The sequence below is a fragment of the Pongo abelii genome, chromosome 1, assembly GCF_028885655.2.
Source record: "Pongo abelii isolate AG06213 chromosome 1, NHGRI_mPonAbe1-v2.0_pri, whole genome shotgun sequence".
NCBI classification, from domain to species: Eukaryota; Metazoa; Chordata; class Mammalia; order Primates; family Hominidae; genus Pongo; species Pongo abelii.
Window position 1 is genome coordinate 141,130,379 of NC_071985.2, and position 18,789 is coordinate 141,149,167.

Genomic DNA, 18,789 nt, shown 5'->3' on the forward strand with positions numbered 1-18,789 from the left:
TCCAGGTCTTAGATCAGGGAGGGTCTTTGCACTTTTACCCATAACTTTTATTCTTGATGAGAAGGAACCATGCCTGGAGCATAGTAAATGCTCAGTACATGTTTGTTAATTGAACTTCTGTGAGTTGTGCCAGGCTCAGTGATAGAGGGCTGGAGAAATATACTTTGGAGTGTCTAAATCAGTAACCGTTAGGGCCATGTGAGGAATATTCAAGTTAGGCAAACCACCACAAAACTCTCATTCAAGACTCTGGATAGGAAAAGATTAGAAAGAACCTTCTAGATCCTCGAGTCCAGTAACCAGATAGTCTCAGATGGGCTGAGAGACAGGGAAGACTTTTTTCCTGTTAAAATGTTGGCAAACAGTTGAAATAAGAACGTTGCCTTTTTATGTTTCTTTATTTTTTTCAGATTGATTCCCAGCACAACTTAATTTGATCCTTGTGATAACCCTGTTATTATAACATTAGATTGAGTCTCTAATCAGAGCTGGTTTTGTTTTCTTGCTGGCACTAGGGTTACATGTATCAAGTGTCATTGATTACTTTGGTACCACAACTTAACTGGTGATGTTATATTTCAGGTGCACCTTGATTTTCTTCTGTAGTTCTGAAAATTCTCTATAAAACCAGATTTAAAATGTCAAAAACAGGGCCGGGCGCGGTGGCTTACGCCTGTAATCCCAGCACTTTGGGAGGCCGAGGCGGGCAGATCACGAGGTCAGTAGTTCAAGACCAGCCTGGCCAACATGGTGAAACCCCATCTCTACTAAAAATACAAAAATTAGCCAGGCGTAGTGGCGCATGTCTGTAATTCCAGCTACTTGGGAGGCTGAGGCAGGAGAATTGCTTGAACCCAGGAGGCGGAGGTTGCAGTGAGCCAAGACCGCGCCACTGCACTCCAGCTTGGCGACAGAGAGAGACTTTATCTCAAAAAAAAAAAAAGCCAATAACAAATATGTCATTTGCAAAAGTATTTGCTATAAAAATCTTTATTAGGTAGGCACTGCCCTCAGTCTAGTTTGCTTGAGTGCTATTTGGCATCTTTTAAGATAAATTTCTTATATTATGCTTTTCAGAAATTCTCCGTTTAACTTTAGTGTCTGTTTGTTTATGAAGTTTCTTCATTAAGTTTCCTTATTGAAATTTGTTTTACAGGCAGTTTGAAAATTGCAAGGAGGGACTTTAAGACTACTTCTGATTTGCAAAGATTGTCTGTGCTCTGAGCAGGCTGAAGTGACTGGATGAGACACAGTGTTGGAGAAATAAAAATGACTTCCCATTATGTGATTGCCATCTTTGCCCTGATGAGCTCCTGTTTAGCCACTGCAGGTAAGTTGCATAATATAAATTGCATGTTTGTTATATATTTTTGGATATATTTTGTCCCAGTCTCTTTAGTTGAGAAGAATTTAGGCCATGTGATGTTCATGCAGAACTTGAATATTCATGTTCTTTAGGGAAATAAAATATTTGACTACTATGTAGATACGTAATACATTGGTCTGTGCTATATTTTACTAGGCTGGTGCTGGCATTGTCACGTTAGTGACGCAGGTACCTAACTAACCTTGGTGGAGGAAGGTAGAGAACAAATACGCTAATGAATAATCCCACTTAATTTTGTTACATGCATAGATTGTTTATATATATATTTTGAGATGAAGTTTCACTCTGTTACCCAGGCTGGAGTGCAGAGGCATAATCATGGCTTACTGTAGGCTCTACCTCCTGGGCTTAAGCGATCCTCCCACCTCAGCCTCCTAACTAGTTGGGACTACAGGCGTGTGCCACCATGCCCAGCTAATGTTTTATTTTTTGTAGAGATAGGGTCTCCTATGTTGCTCAGGCTGGTTTCAAACTCCTGAGCTCAAGTGATCCTCTCTTCTTGGCCTTCTAGCATGCTGGTATTACAGGTATGTGCCACTGCGCCTGACCTGTATTTACATTTTTGTCCCTGAATAAGGATTTCAAGAAAGCATTTTTGTCCTTTTCTTTATTAGCAAATAAATAGATCTTCTAGACTGAGGTGACACTCTTGACATAGGCTGCTTGGGAGGTATTTAGTTTTGCCTATTTCACATATTTCAATATGTAACTTTTTTTTTTTATTTTTTTGAGACAGAGTCTTGCTCTGTCACCCAGGCTGGAGAGCAGTGGCCTGATCTCGGCTCACTGCAACCTCTTCCTCTTGGGTTCAAGCAATTCTCGTGCCTCAGCCTCCCAAGTAGCTGGGACTGCAGATGCCTGCCACTACATGCGGATAATATTTGTATTTTTAATAGAGACAGGGTTTCACCATTTTGGCCACGCTGGTCTCGAACTCCTGACCTCAGGTGATCCGCCTACCTTGGCCTCCCAAAATGCTGGGATTACTAACTTTTTAAAAAGTAGAGAAATACACTGAGCTTCCTGGAGGCCAAATGAGATTGGAGATGAAAAGATGCAAATGACTTGGAACATTGTTGCTTAACTAAGAGTATCGGATCTCCCACACCACCATCTTAGTGTGCTTACTGTGAGGGGTTACTCAGTAAATTTGGAAGCTTAATTTGCTCTATTTTATTATAATTTCCATTGTGTCTATTCTGTAATGAGCTACATAAAACTAATTTGTTGGACCAGTTCTGGAAACTGGCAGGTCTCAACAAGAAAAGCATTGACTCCAAAAGTGATTAGCTGCTTGGTTTTTGCTATTGAATTGCACACACAGATGAGAGTGATAGTAATGATCATCTATTGAGTGGGCACTATATCCAGGCACTGGGCTAAACAATTAAAGAATATAAAAATGAATACGGATATTCTTATTTAATGAGCTCGCTTAATCACAACTTGGAGGTAGAATTAATTTGGCATTTTATAGATGATGAAATGAGATATGGAGAGATTAGGTAGTGTCATGTAGCTGGAAAGTGGAAAAGCCAGATTTTACATTCAGATTTTACATCTATGCTCTTCACCTCTGTGTTATACTGAAGAAACCAGATCTCCCTTAAGACTCCAATAGACTCAGATCTGGGGTTGTGTGCAGACGTAGACTAAGTGAGAGTCAGCTGGCAGAAACTGGTTTATGCATTGGAAAGTAGAATGTTCCTCTCATTGCAAGTATCTTTTTTTTTTTTTGAGATGGAGTCTCCCTCTGTCGCCCAAGCTGGAGTGCACTGGCGTGATCTCGGCTCACTGCAACCTCTGTCTCCTGGGTTCAAGCAATTCTCCTGCCTCAGCCTTCCGAGTAGCTGGGACAACAGGCGTGTGCCACCATGCCTGGCTAATTTTTTGTATTTTTAGTAGAGATGAGGTTTCACCATGTTAGCCAGGCTGGTCTTGATCTCCTGGCCTCAGCCTCCCAAAGTACTGGGATTACAGGGGTGAGCCACCTCCCCTGGCTGTAAATATCTTGAAAGAAAGTTGCTAGGCCTTTTTTGTTGTTGTTTTTTGAATGCCAGTTTATGAATTTGAACTGCCCATTCTCTATTTTTGTCTATCAGCAGTTTCATTTTGTCTCATTATTGAAGTGCTGTTTGCCTTTTAGCCTGTGTATTAAAATGGAATTGACTTAAAATCTCATTGAAAAGTAGTAGAAATGCGCCCCCCCACCCCCACCTCCCAAAAAAAGAGAGAGAGAGAAAGAGGGAGAGAAGCGGCTTGATGGAAAATATGCTGTTTTGATGACAAGATGTCTAGTCTCACCTTGTGGGTTTGAGGCTGGGCTTTCTGCCTTCATTGATGCCTGGGTCAGACTGAAAAACACAACTGAAGAAGGCACTTTATGGGAAAGGAGTGGGTTCAATGGCCCTGTCCAGCCTTGATGAATTTGATAGTGAATCAGTTTTGCTTCAGATCTTACTTTCCTATTTGAAGCCTTTGGGAAAATATACACACAAGTATATATATATTTGAGTTGAATACACACTCAAAGCTTTGCTGAGGTGGAAGGGACAGTAGAGTTACAGATTTTTTTTTTTTTTTTTTTTTTTTTTTGATACAGAGTCTTGCTCTGTGTGTCACCCAGGCTGCAGTGCAGTGGTACCATCTCAGCTCACTGCAACCTCTGCCTCCTGGTTCAAGCGATTCTCCTGCCTCAGCCTCCTGAGTAGCTGGGATTACAGGCATGCACCACCACATCCAGCTGATTTTTGTATTTTTAGTAGAGATGGGGTTTTGTCATGTTGGCCAGGCTGGTCTCGAACTCCTGACCTCAAGTGATCCACCCCCTTCAGCCTCAGAAAATGCTGGGATTACAGGTGTGAGCCACCACCCCTGGATGAATTACAGATTTTATAATAGCATAGGCAACTGATAAATAGCACAGAGGTATGGATACCTTTTTGGTGTAGAAGTTTGTTGGTTGTTTCCCTTTTGCACAACATAATAGATCAAATGAATGAAGAAGAGGGAAAATTTTTTTTTTTTTTTTTGAGACAGAGTCTCACTCGCCCAGGCAATAGTGCAGTGGCACAATCTTGGCTCACTGTAACCTCCATCTCCTGGGTTCAAGCAATTCTCCTGCCTCAACCTCCCGAGTAGCTGGGACTACAGGCGCACGCCGCCACGCCCAGCTGGTTTTTTGTATTTTAGTAGAGATGAGGTTTCATCGTGTTGCCCAGGCTGGTCGTGAACTCCTGAGCTCAGGCAATCTGCCCGCCTCGGCCTCCCAAAGTGCTGGGATTACAGGCGTGAGCCACTGCGCCTGGCTGCAAAAAAATTTTTTTATATGCTAATGTCTGATATTTTTCTCTGTAGGCCCAGCATACTTTACAAAATGGTTTTTTGGGCGTTCTGGATGAGCTGAATTTAGCTCATCTGGGTAGTTATAGCAATGATGAATATTTCAAATAATTACCGTGTGTCAGGCCCCAAAGTTCTTTACATGTATTATCTCATTTCATCCTCATAAATACTCTAAGAAGTTTAGATACTTTGATAATCCATAGTGTATAAGTGAGGAAATGGAAGCACAAAGAGGTCAAATAACTTTCTTAAGGTCACACAGCTAATAAATGGCAGGTGGAACTATAAACCTACTTAGTCCAGGTCTGGAGATTGAGCCTTTAGGCCTCTATACTGTGAGGGAGGATTGATTTGAAGGGCGTTTGTTTGGAAAGAATGGTAATAGGTTTGTTTTGAGCCATTTATGTCCTCCTGAAACATTAAATCATTTATTCACTGATCCCTGCTAAGTACAAAGCACAGTAATAGTCACTTAGGGATATACATGCAAAGAAATGTAAGATTCATTCCCACCCTATTTTTTTTATTTTTGGAAAGATGGGATCTTGCTGTGTTGTCCAGGTTGACCTTGAACTCCTGACCTCAAGTGATCCTCCCACCTCAGCCTCTCAAAGCACTGGGATTAAAGGCGTGAGCCACTGTGCCCAGCCATATTCATCCCTTCTTTTGAGTTGCTCGTACTTTAGTTAGGCTTATAAAATATAACCATATAACCAAATAATGAATGTATAGTGAAAGCCAAGTAAAACCCAAAGACCTCAGAGGGGTCACGAGGGGAAGCCCTGTGGGTCAGCGTAGCCAGGGACGGCTTTGTGGAAGCTCTAGATCTTGAGCTCTGTCTTGAAGACTGGGCAGAATCTAGGAAGAAGAAGGCACTGAGTTGACCAGGTGGGAAAACCTGGCCTAGCACGGATGTGGCATTTAGGTGCTTATTTTTTTATTTTTATTTTTTAAATAAATGGATGACCTGGAGAGCTGGTGTGGAAATGTAGCAGGAGGTCTATTTGGAAAGAAGGATGGAGTAGATTATGAAAGATCTTAAATATCATAATGAGGCTTGTGGATTTTATTCTGCGGTTTGGATGCTCTCTTCTTCCATCCCTTGGAGCCAAAGGCATGCACTGTTTAATCTTGGAATTCAAACGGTGGCCTCAAACAGTGAGGCTGAGTATGTAGCCTCATTAGCTTCAGACCCAGCAGTGCTTGGCTCACAGGCTGTCATTTATCAAGGGCTTGATCTCTGCCAGCTAATTTATTTAAGACAACTCTATGAGATGGGTATTATTATTATCATCACCTCCATTTTACAAACAAGAAAATTGAGACTCAGTTTGGTTAATAATTTGTACAAAGTCCTGGAACTAATAAGTGGCAGAGTTGAGACTTGAACCTGGCAGTTTGGCTCTAGAATCCAGCCCATCAACCACTAGATCCTTCTCTAGGGAGGAGACCCTGTGTGTGGGATGAATAAACCTCTTCTTGATTGATTAAATACCAGGTGAGTAGCTACCAGTGTGACATCCTGGAACCAGATTAAACCCCTTTGGCCTCAGAAGAGACAGACATAGGTCATCAGAGCAGAAGCACCCTCAAGTAGTGGGCCTTCTTTATTTGTATTCTGACTTAACCAAAGTGGCCTTAAAGCTGTAAATCGGTGGGAAGGTGTGGGGGTCTGGCAGCAGAGGGGCGAAGGTTGTCAAAAGCCTCCTTTTGGTTATGTGGCCAGAAGAGGGGCAGAGCACAAGGGAGCACGTAAATTGAGCCCAAGTTAGAATAATAGGAGCCTGCTTGTTCCAGCTTCATGGGTTTGTCTGGGCCTTCAGTGAAAACCTTTCTTTCCTTCTCTGCCTATGGTAGAGAGTGAATGAAGGAGGTCGGGGCCGGGTGGGTCGGGGGATATCCATATCCAGGTGTTAGTGTTGTTCTGACAAAACTCATGCTTTCCGCTGGACGCGGTGACTCACACCTGTAATCCCAGCACTCTGGGAGGCCGAGGCGGGCAGATTACGAGGTCAGGAGATCCAGACCATCCTGGCTAACACGGTGAAACCCTGTCTCTACTAAAAGTACAAAAACAAAATTAGCTGCGCGTGGTGGCGGGCGCCTGTAGTCCCAGCTACTGGTGAGGCTGAGGCAGAAGAATGGCGTGAACCTGGGAGGCGGAGCTTGCAGCGAGCCGAGATCGCGCCACTGCACTCCAGCCTGGGCGACAGAGCCAAACTCCGCCTCAAAAAACAAAAAACTCGTGCTTTCCCTCCCCTCCCTTGTTCCTTCGTTATCATATAGCACTGTTGAGGGTGGAGGGTGGACTGTGCTCTTCGTGAACACGAGCTGTGTAAGGACCATAATGCCTCCTGATTAGAAATTAGCTTAGGTGATTTACTTGAGTTAAAAAATAAAAAAAGAGAATAAATACAAGAGATTTATTGGGGTTAAAAACAAAAAAGAAAAAAAAGAAATTATCTTAGGTTATTTATTGGCCTCTTAGATCCTGTAATCTACCTAATGTAAGAAAAGTGGGAAGTTTAAAAAATAAGTGCTTGATACTATGGGCTTAAGTCTAAGTTTTGCTTTAAAAACTCATCTATACTTGTGTTATAACATTAGTATTATTGAAAATATCTGCTTTCCAGGCTGAAGTGATTCATTTATTATTCTAGTTCTGCTTTTCTCCTTTGTAATTTGTGATAATTGTGCTTTTCTTTTTAATACAAAAAATGGATAAAAATAAAAACTTGAAAAGGCAAAAAAAAACAAAAAACAAAAAACAAAAAAACCTCCAAACTGTTCTACACATCTTTAAAAGATATTAGCTGCTGCCTCTGAGGCTTGCCAACATTAGGCAGGGCTATGTTTCCAGGAGTTTTAGTAATGAGAAAAAGAGGCACGCATGGAGAATTCAGGGAAATCAGTTTTATTGGAAGGGCTGGAGTTATCACTGGCCCCTTGTGCCAGGTCAGAGGGGTGCTGCTGAGGTGAGCTCTGGAGCAGTGCTGCTGGCGTTGATGCCAGTGGGCTATTGGTGGAACGGGCTAACTTCTTCATTCCACTGTCTCAATTCAGTACCCAGATGTATCCTTTTGGAAACTTGCCTGCAACCTGTGCACAGATTTCTATTGAGAAACACATTTCTTTTCCTCTCTACTGGATGTACCTGGAATTCCAGGTAGAGTCCACAGGAAAATCGAGATGCTTTTAGTCTGAGCTATTTTCCTGCTAAGAAAGCTCTGAACTCTTTGTGTCTATGGGAGAGCAAGCTGAGATACCAGCTGGTTAATACTTGGTCTGGAATGGGACAAGCTGGCAGGCTTGGGTAGAGTCTAATAATATCATATTGTATTTGTAATCTTAAAAATGTTTTTATAACAAGTATTTCATTTGATCCTCACAGCAGCCTCTGGGGGTAGGCAGGCACTATTTTCTTCATTTCTAGAATGAGAATAATGGGGCTTAGAGAAAGTAAGTGATTTAGAAAGGCAATTCAAGTCTTGGTTGGACCAGAACTTAAACATGCTTTTGCAGACAAACTGCACCAACAAATCCTATGGTCTTTTTGGTATAGTGCACCCTTAGCACCTCTTGACAAATAAAAATTGTATATATTTATGGTGTACACCATGATGTTTTTATACATGTCTACATTGTGGTGAGTAAATCAAGCTTTTTAACATATGCATAACCTCACATACTTATCGTTTTTTGTGGTGAGAACACTTAAAATATACTCTAACAATTTTCATGTGTAAAATATATTATTTTTTTCACATTTTTATAGGGGGCTGTAGGGAGGGGGCCTCCTCACTGTGAAGTGAGGTGATCACAGTTTCTTTGGCAGCTCCAAGCTGGGCACTGGGGGTCCTGGAGGTGGCTCTGCATGTTGGCATGTTCCTACCACCTTAGAGGAGCACTAGATGGTTTCAGGGCATCACCTGGTTGGTCATGATGTTGTACTTGGTAGGGGCTGAGTATTGGCCCCTATGGTGAAGGACATGACTGGCACCAGCTCCATGGCCCAGGCATTTTTGAGGAAGGCATGAGTCCTAGAGGGGTAGGTGGGGGGGGGGTCACCTCTGCAGGGGTCATGGCCATCTTAGGCTCAGTGGTGGCAGTGGCTACTATAATAACTTGTTATTAACTGTAGTCACCGTGATATACAGTCAATCTCTTGAACTTATTCCTCCTGTCTAATTGAAATTTTGTATATTTGACCAACATCTCCTCAGTCCTTCCACCCCTACTCCCCAGCCTCTGGTAACCACCATTTTACTGTTTCTGTGAGTTTGACTTTTTTTTTTGGGCGGGGGCGGTGGGATGGAGTCTCGCTGTGTCACCCAGGCTGGAGTGCAGTGGCGTGATCTCAGCTCACTGCAACCTCCGCCTCCCGGGTTCGAGTGATTCTCCTGCCTTGGCCTCCTGACTGGGACTGCAGGCACGCGCTGCCACTCCTGGCTAATTTTTGTATTTTTAGTAGAGATGGGGTTTCACCATATTGGCCACGCTGGTCTCGAACTCCTGACCTTGTGATCTGCCTACCTTGGCCTCCAAAAGTTCTGGGATTACAGGCCTGAGCCACCGCTCCCGGCCATGGGTTTGGCTTTTTGAGATTCCGCATATAAGTTTGATCATATATGATATTTGTTGTTCTGTGCCTGGCTTATTTCTCTGAGCATAGTGTCCTCCATGTTCATCTGTGTTGTTGCAAATGACAGGATTTCCTTCTTTTTTTGTTTTTGTTTTTGTTTTTGTTTTGTTTATCTTATTTTTATTTTATTATTATTTTTTGAGACAGGGTCTCACTCTGTTGCCTGGGCTGGAGTGCAGTGGCACGATCATGGCTCACTGCAGCCTCCACCTCCCAGGTTCAAGCCATTCTCCCTCCACAGCCCCCCAAGTAGCTGGGACTACGGGTGCAGGCCACCATGCCTGGCTAATTTTTGTGTTTTTTTTTCTGTAGAGATGGGGTTCCGCCATGTTGCCCAGGCTGGTTTGGAACTCTTGAGCTCAAGTGGTCCACCCATGTCGACCTCCCAAAGTGCTAGGATTACAGGTGTGAGCCACCATGCCTGGCCTTTAGCTAGTTATTTTAACCAGTTTTGTGTTTAATTCTGCTTTTTGATACACAAGGAAAGAACATTGTCAAATGTGATACCAGTTATCACCAGAGTGCCAAACTTTATTTTAAAGAGCAAATAACTGCTGTTAAAAGACCGAGAGTGGCATGGTGGCGGCTACCTGTAATCCCAGCTACTTGAGAGGCTGAGGCAGGAGAATCACTTGAACCTGGGAGGCGGAGGTTGCGGTGAGCCGAGATGGCACCACTGCACTCCAGCCTGGGCAACAAGAGTGCAACTAGGTCTCAAAAATAAAAAAAAGACCCAGAGTGGATAGGGTAGCCTGCATTTTAGAGTGTATTCCCTTTGAGGATATTGTGCACAGCCAAGTGTGATAAAGCACCTCCCCTCCTACCTTCTCCATTAGATTTTTCTACAGAAACAGCATGTGCGTGCATGTGTGTGCAAACACAACACACACACACACACACACACACACGGGAGTTGAGGCAGTAGTTGAGAGAAAGGTGAGTTCATTTCTCAAAGATTCCCTTGCCCTGTATGGACCTGTGTGTGTGGAGGTGGGGTGGATAGCCTAATGCAAGGCCTTTTACTTTTTTTTCTTCCTGAGACAGGGTCTCACTCTGTTGTCCAGGCTGGAGTGCAGTGGCACAATAGCTCACTGCAGCCTTGGCCTCCTGGGCTCAAACGATCCTCCCACCTCAGCCTCTTGAGTAGCTGGAACTACAGGCACATGCCACCACACCTGGCTAAGTTTTGTATTTTTTGTAGAGACGAGGTTTTGCCATGTTTTCCAGGCTGGTCTCAAACTCTTGAGCTAAGCAATCCACCTGCCTTGACCTCCCAAAGTGCTGGGATTACAGGTGTGAGCCACCGCACCTGGCCCTTTTTATCGTTTTCAAGGAGAGTTTACTAATAGCTAGCTGGGCAACTGAATGTGCATATAGTGGAGGGGAGGATGTTTACCAAGGATGAGTAAGATTATTGCTAGGTTTGATGTTAGCCAAGTCAAGAGAATCCAGGTTTCTCTTTGCTTTGCATCCTTATCGTAGGCTGTATAATTGCCACCCAGCTTTCTGGATTTCTGATTGATTTGGATTATTTTAGGACAGCAGTGATGGTGTGTTTTACAGTGATCAACACTTCCATCAAGACACAGCTTTATCTATATGTGCCTACACAGCTCTTTAATTGCTGAAAGCTTACCCTTGCACATGGTTGTGTATATAGGAAATTAGACTTTCTCAGCTTGTTTGCTTCGGTAATTAATCCAACTCTGGGGGTATCTTTATCACCCCATAGAGCTCCGAGCTCTGAGCACGCTGATTTTGGAAGTGATGTAGGAGCAGGGAGTGTTCTGGGAAGTGTTCCGGGAAGCGTGCCAGCAAGAGGCCTTCCTTTAGGACTGACCCTGCTCGGCACCGAGGCACATGATTGGCCCATCCCGCACCACATCCATGGGAGCCACTGACTTTCATTTTCTTTAAAACGATCTCTGCCAGAATGGCCTAAAAAACATTTATCCTGAATTTCAATCTAGTCATATTTTTGTTTTCTGAGAGGGCACTGTCAATCAGGTGGAATTCTAGAGGGCTGAAAAATGCCTTAGCTTTTGGAACGTTCCTTCCAAGGAGTAGGCAGCAGGTGCTCTGGGGACTGAAGCCCAGCTATTCCCCTGCCCTCCCTTGCCAGCTCTTAAACATCTTTAAAAAAATCTACAGTGTAATGTGGAAAATTTTACTACCTTCAAAGGGAAATGTTGATTTAAAAAATTATTTTAAAGTTACTCTGTTTGTTGGCAATGAGGGGAACCATATATGGCAAAAGGAAAAAGTCTTGATAAAATTGCTCTGTGTTCTTTGTTTTGCTTCCTTTTGTCCTCATATGCCTGAGTAACTGCGTCCTAGTCCAGAAGATTGACCAGGGCCATCTGAGTAACACCTCCCTTCCTTCCTACTCTCCTACTCCACCCACAAGGATACACAGGTAGCATAGGCCTCAAAGGAGGGCAGAGGTTCAGCCTCTGGAGGCAGCCCCTGCTCTTTTTTTTTTTTTTTTTTTTGAGACAGGGTCTTGCTCTGTCACCCAGGCTGGAGTGCAGTAGTGCAGTCTTGGCTCACTGCAGCCTCAACCTCCCAGGCTCAAGAGATCTTCCTGCCTCAGCCTCCTATGTAGGTGGGACTACAGGCACGTGGCACCACACCTGGCTAATTTTGTGATCTTTTATAGAGATAACATCTCACTGTGTTGCCTAGGCTGGTCTCAAACTCCTGGCCTCAAGTGATCTGCCCACCTTAGCCTCCCAAAGTGCCAGGATTACAGGCGTGAGCCACCGCGCCTGGCCTCCCTGCTGTGTTGTTTTCATCATTGACCCCACTGCACTGCTACAGCATTTTCCTGTGACGAACTTATCCAGTGGGATGCACCTGTGCATGACAATTATGTTGTTAAATTGCTGAAAGTTAAAGTTATAATACTACATGGTGAAGCAAAATGCTGTATAGCTCCTGCCTGCCCTTATCTTTTCCTTTTGAGTTAATTAGAGGACAGAACCACTTATTTTGCCTTTTCTTTAAACTTTTAAATAACTACTATGTTTTAGATGAAGACTTGTAGTCTGGTCAACTTTAAGTACCTCCTAATATTCAGGTACTTTGCTAGCTTCTGAGGCACAGAAAGGGGAGAGACTTTGGGGTTGGTGCAAATAATGAGTTTTTTCATTTTTTTCTTTTTCTTTTTTTTTTTTTTTTTGAGATGGAGTCTTGCTCTGTCGCCCAGGCTGGAGTGCGGTGACGTGATCTCGGCTCACTGCAAGCTCTGCCTGCCAGGTTCACGCCATTCTCCTGCCTCAGCCTCCCGAGTAGCTGGAACTACAGGCGCCCGCCACCACGCCCGGCTAACTTTTTCTATTTTTAGTAGAGACGGGGTTTCACCGTGTTAGCTAGGATGGTCTCAATCTCCTGACCTCGTGATCCGCCTGCCTTGGCCTCCCAAAGTGCTGGGATTACAGGCGTGAGCCACCGCGCCGGCCTTTTCATTTTTTTCTAATACAGTTAACTTTCCTAAAGTGTTGACTGATTGATTTAACAGGATTTATTGAGTACCTGTTGTATTTCAGACACTATTCCAAGTGTTGGAGAGATAGTAGTAAACAAAACAGATCAAAATCCTTGTCCTCATGAAGCATGTCTCTCGTGGAGAGAGACCAGAAACAAACAAAGTTCATATTTCAGCAGGTTCGTCGAATGAAAAGCAAAAGGGTTGGGGATTGTTAGCGGGGATTGCAATTTGAAGTAAGGTGATTAGGAAGGGCTTCACTAGGAACACTGAGCAAATGTTTGGAGGAGGTGAGCTAAGTGGATATCTGGGGAAAGAGCATTCCAGGCAGCAGGAAAAGCAAGTGCAGAGGCCCTGTGGTGGAAGTTTGCTTGCAGTGCTCAGGCAATAGCAGGTGGGCCAGGTGGCTGCTGGAATGGGAAGTCAGAGAGTTAACTGAGGGGTGGGAGAGGGTGCGGGTGTGTATAGCCCAAGGCATTGTAGGCCATCATAAGGTTCTCACTCTGAATGACACTGAGCCATTGGAGAGTTTGAGCAGAGGAATGATATGATCTGAAGGATGTCCTAATAGGACCACTCTGGCTGCTGGGTTGAGAATAGGCTGTTGGGCAAAGGTGGATTTAGAGATAGAGATACTGGCAAGAGATAATGGTGCCAGGACTCCTTATTAGAAGGAAGGACCCTTGGGAGTCATATGCTTAGGAAATTCAGAATGATGCTTTTGTAATTTTTTCCCCAGCCTATTCTTTTTGAGGAGGAAAGTGGATAAAGATGTATTTCTCACATCAGTGGAATACTGTGCCATAACCTAATATTAAAGATAATTACATCTATAGAACTGAAAAAGCCGAGTCTTAAAACACAAAACAACCCCCCCAAACCATCTAAAGAAAATCTCTTTGTGTTGTGAATGAATGTCCTTGAAAAATCATCGTCTTAATAGCCTAAACCCTCTTTTCCTTGCTTACTTACCCTCCTGATTTCCAAGTCTTGTTCTTTTCATTTCTCAGGGGGCCTGGTTTTCAGGATCATGAGTTTTGAGGGTCTCACCACCTTTTGCAGAAGTGCTTCTTACAGTGTTGTAAATTACAGTTTCGAAGAAATACAGTTGCATCCAGCTTTACATAGTAAATGTTTCTGAGTTGTATGTCAACCTATTTTTATAAGTTAAACTACGTATTAAATGTGAGCAAGGTGCATGATACAGCAGATTTTTTTCTATAAAGAAAATAATCACTTTTAAATATATTTTATAATAAGGATATTCATAGTGGTTTTGCCAGAGATGAGTGGTTTTGCCAGAGGTGGAATATACCATCTTGTTTAGGGAATAGGAAGTTTTGCTTTTGGAGTTTGAGGTTATAAACAAATACTAGGCTAGTGCTTTCTTATATGCATGAGAATCACCCAGGGATCTTGTTAAAATGCAGATTCTGTTTTAGTAGGCCTTGATGGGTCAAACACTGGAGTTTTTAACAGGCTCATAAGTTGCTGATGCCGCTAGTCTGAGGACCACATTTGACAGCATAGGTCCTCTGTTTTCTCAGTGCACAAATTGTAACACAGAAACTCAAACACCTAGACAATTTCTTAGCGCCATAAAAGGGAGCTTGATTTTAGCGTGCCTTTACAACAGCAACCTTGAACACCTTTGGTAAACTTGTTTGGGTCAGAGGGATCCATGTGCTGGAGAGGAAATTGGTTTGAGGCAGTGAGTTCCACAGATGCCTTTAGCTCTCTGGCTGTAAGTGTGGTGCACCTGCAGAAACCAGGTGCATCTTTATTAGCTGGGGCTACACCTTGACATAATCCTAACAGTTGTTAAAGACGGAATTCTTACCGCCCCGGCCATTTCTTCCCTTTATGTGCCTCTTTTGCCTTGTCACATTTCTTGCCTTGTGACTTAGTAGACCAAGGTAGGAGATTCGTGTTGGGCCACTGAGGGTGAGGACATTGGTCTAGGAAGCCGTGGCCAAGGGACTCTTCGGTAATGAGAGGTGATATGGGCTGAGTGGATAAAAGGGGGACTTTAGGTGGGTTAGCAAGGGTGGCTCTGGAGTTAGGGACTAAAAGTTAAAAGTTGGGTATACCTCATTTCTGCTAGAAGGGCTCTAATTTTCTAGCTCAGGTTTCCCCAATGACTTCCTACTTTATTCTTTTTTTTTTTTTTTTTTTTTTTTTGAGACAGACTTTCACTCTTGTTGCCCAGGCTGGAGTGCAATGGTGCAATCTCGGCTCACTGCAACCTCCGCCTACTGGGTTCAAGCGATTCTCCTGCCTCAGCCTCCCGAGTAGCTGGGATTACAGGCATGCACTACTATGCCTGGCTAATTTTGTATTTTTAGTAGGAATGGGGTTTCTCCATGTTGGTCAGGCTGCTCTCGAACTCCCAACCTCAGGTGATTTGCCCGCCTCAGCCTCCCAAAGTGCTGGGATTACAGGTGTGAGCCAACGCGCCCGGCCCTACTTTATTCTTATAATCAGACTCCAGGCTAGAGCTTTTAAAAAATTAACATTTTTTAGAAGGGAAAAATTTCTGTAAGTTGTAATCGATGTTTATTAAGCACCCTGACACCATATTTATTATAAGTGGGGATAAGACTGAGAATATTTAAGCTCTGTGCCTGAAAAGTTGTGTTTTAAAATAACTTTTGTTTACATTGCCATTGAGTAGTTTATAAGTTTTTCTGACTTACTTTCTCTGGCCTCATCACTGTTTTTGGAGAGGCAGCGTACAACCTACGTACAGCTCTGGAGCTCGCCGCAAGCCTCAGGTGGTGGTCATTCTGCTTTTGAAATTGAACCAGAAAAATCCTGAGGAATGTAACAATATTTTTTCTTTTTGCCCCCCTGCTAGCTTTTTTCTAGCCCTCCCAAAAATGTGTTTATGTTGCTGTCCATGCATGTGGAGCAGTCTGGAATTCTGTGTGGCATTAGATAGTGAAAAAAATAGATTTCCCACGTGACTGAGGTTATGGGAGTGAGAAATCTTGGATTATGCAAGGACTCTTTGATTGGAAGAAGGACATTTTGAGATGAGATTTATTTTAAGATATAGTAAAAAAAAAACCTAGTATACAACTTTTTGTTTTTTTCTAAACCAGTCCTTTTTGGGGGTGACAGGATGGGGTGTGGATAGAAGCAATACCAAACTTTTAAGTATCAAATCTTCACTCAGAAGAAAAAAATGTCTTCAGGATGAAAGAATAGCTCGAATGCAAAAAGCCTGATATATAATTTGAGAGTAGGGTCTGGCGTATTATAGAGGACTCCGAGAGCCTGATCCAAGCAGCCTGCCATTTTCATCACCCCAGGATTATCTGTAAGGACAACTTTACTGTCTGTCACCTGCCAGGTCTCAGCCTGGCCCTTGTGAGTGCCAGGAAGTTTGTGTCCTCTGTTTTGCCAAGCTTAATTAGCTCTAGAAATACCCTATCAAAGGCTGTCTGGCAGTGTTCCATTAATGGTATGGGGTGAATTCAAAAGCACTAATTAATTGTTAGATTATTTGCAAAGCCCATACTGAAAAACCTAATGCCTGCAGGGGAAAGTTGGCAGAGAGACGGTACAGAGATTAGCTTGGACCTTACCCGGCTCAATTACCTTTTGGAGTTGAGCCAAGAGGGGAGTTGCTTTTCTTTTTTGGAGAAGTGCTTGTGGCTATATTGTTTTCTAAATTGCCAGTGTACTGCTCTAGGCTCTCCGTGAGGGAGCTCATATGGACACTTGCAGACCTAGAGAGCCCAGAGAGCATCTTCAAGAGGTTTTGTTTATTTTTGTTTTGTGAGAGAAACACAATTGTTTAACTTTCATTAACTAAATAAATTCTTCCCAAGGGCCTCTTCTTAAATAGAGGAAAAGGAGCTCTAGTTTGTTGTGTAACAATTCAGGTTTTAAGTGTTAAATATTCAAAGGAGCCAGGATCAGGGCTTTAAATAGTTTTTTCTTCTTAAGATAAAACAAGTCAGGTTCCTCATGTCCTCTGTTTAGGTGGCCCAGGTCAGCAAAAAGTGAATTTTCCAACTGCTACTGCAGTTGGAAGATGCTGTTTAAAAAAATCTTCATTTGAAATAAAGTGCATGCCAATTTAAGGTCAGGGTATACTACATGCAGGAAAGGAAGAAACAGGTAAACAGGTTTGCATTATTTTGCTACATTTGACATATAGAATGATAACACCTATAATTAACTCAGCTTGACAAATTGTAGACAAATAATAGAAGTCCCTGTCCCTTATAGATGAGAGAGATTTGAGGCTTTTGGAGCCAAGTGCCAGTTTCTGTTGACTCTGAAGGCAACGGAGACAGCTGAAGATGAAAGTATAGAAGGATATTTCAGACTTATCTAAAAGCCAATTGAGTATTATGTAAGGGAGCTGTGTGTAGCTCTGTTTGAAAACATCCATCCAGAAATCTTCCAGTTCCTGGGCCTGGCCCTGCCTCCTATTGACAGGCCTCAGCGTCTTTTTCTTGTCCTTTTGGGCTTGAGCAACATGTGAGTAAGTACTTACGTACAAATCCCAGACCAAATCTTACTTTATTAACATGATTCAGAAGAAAAGAATTCTAATGAAAAATTTCAGAGGACTGTGCCGAAACATTTCGTGATATTGTCAGATCTCCCTGAACTCAGGAAAGGCCCCCAAAAATCTATTATTTCTGTTTATTACTCAACTTGGAAAAAGCTTACAAGAATGCCTCAGGAGAGTATGCACTGGTTGAGGAATTTATTCCTGAGTGTACAGCATCCCCTACGTTTACTCTGTGTGAGGCAGGCTATCCTGAAACCCTGGGCAACCTGCCTCCTCCTCAGCCAGCAGGCCTAGAGTAGCAGCTTAGTATTTTTAACCCTTTCTGTCATATGACTCCCAGCCAACTTTGTGAGTTGATAGAAACACAGATCTGAGAGCTATGAGGAATTATGAAAGCCTTTGTACTGACAAAAGACTATGATTTTTCTTTGCTGCTTTATTATGGTTAAAAGGTCTCATTATGCTTTTATTTTGGAGAGGTAATTCTGTATAACAAGACCTACTTGTATATCCCAGTTGGGTTGTGAGATATCATGAATAATGTTACAACTAATAGTTAAATTGAAGACTTTAAATGATTTTCCTCAAAAAGATAAAACTAAATTCAAGGTTATTCTAAAATAATTATGGTTATTTGCATTTAAAAATATTTCAAAGGGAGAAAGAGGGGTTAGGATTACAAGTGATAGAATGAAAAGTGCTCATAATTTGTTACCTGTAGTATCTGTTTTGCTATTCATGAACATGGTACACCCATTCATTTGTTTAGGTTTTCCTTAATTTCTTTCAGCACTGCTTTTATAGTTTTCACTAATTTATTTTGAAGACTCTAGTGTGTCCAAATGTGAACAAGATTCATCATGTCTGTCTTATTAGAATTATGTTTGAGAACCTCTGTTTTAGAGCTGTAATTCTATCCTCTTCAATCTACTCTTCATTAATAATGATGAAAACTGATACTCCCTCTGACTTTCCTGGAGAGTGAGCTCAGGGATGTGTAACTAAGGCCACTTGCTAAAGTGAGTTATTGGCCTGGCTACCTTTGCTCTAAGTTGTAGGAACTCAAAGCTCAGTGTGTACTGTAAGAGATATGTTCTTTAAGGCTGAAGGCTAGTGTTGCTGAGCAAGAGATGTAGTAAAAAGAATATCCTTGTTCCTTTGGACTAAATGTCAGAGTTAGAGGCAGTCTTGGAACCCAAAGATTGGATGTTGTGCCTTTTCATCAGGCTGTTGGGCTTTCCCAGCAGAGTTTCGCTGGAACAGAGTCACTCCAGTGAACTTTCATTTTGGACTTGTAACAAAAGAATTTTGTAGAGATTTTACCCTCTGAATATGGGTAATACCTGAGGGCTTTATCAAGATGAATGGTAACTTTGTTGGGTTGCTGCACCTTTATT

The 18,789-nt window shown here is 42.6% G+C and overlaps 1 protein-coding gene across 8 annotated transcripts in view; it reads left to right on the plus strand.

Annotated features, from left to right (window-relative positions):
• Positions 1-18,789, plus strand: part of TGFBR3 (transforming growth factor beta receptor 3) — a 202,647-nt gene that overhangs the window by 23,173 nt on the left and 160,685 nt on the right. For all 8 annotated transcript variants that reach the window (XM_063723499.1, NM_001159786.1, XM_063723498.1 and 5 more), the window contains 1 exon segment: positions 1,157-1,330. In XM_063723499.1, the coding sequence (XP_063579569.1) occupies positions 1,243-1,330 (88 nt within the window). In that variant the 5' untranslated portion in view covers positions 1,157-1,242.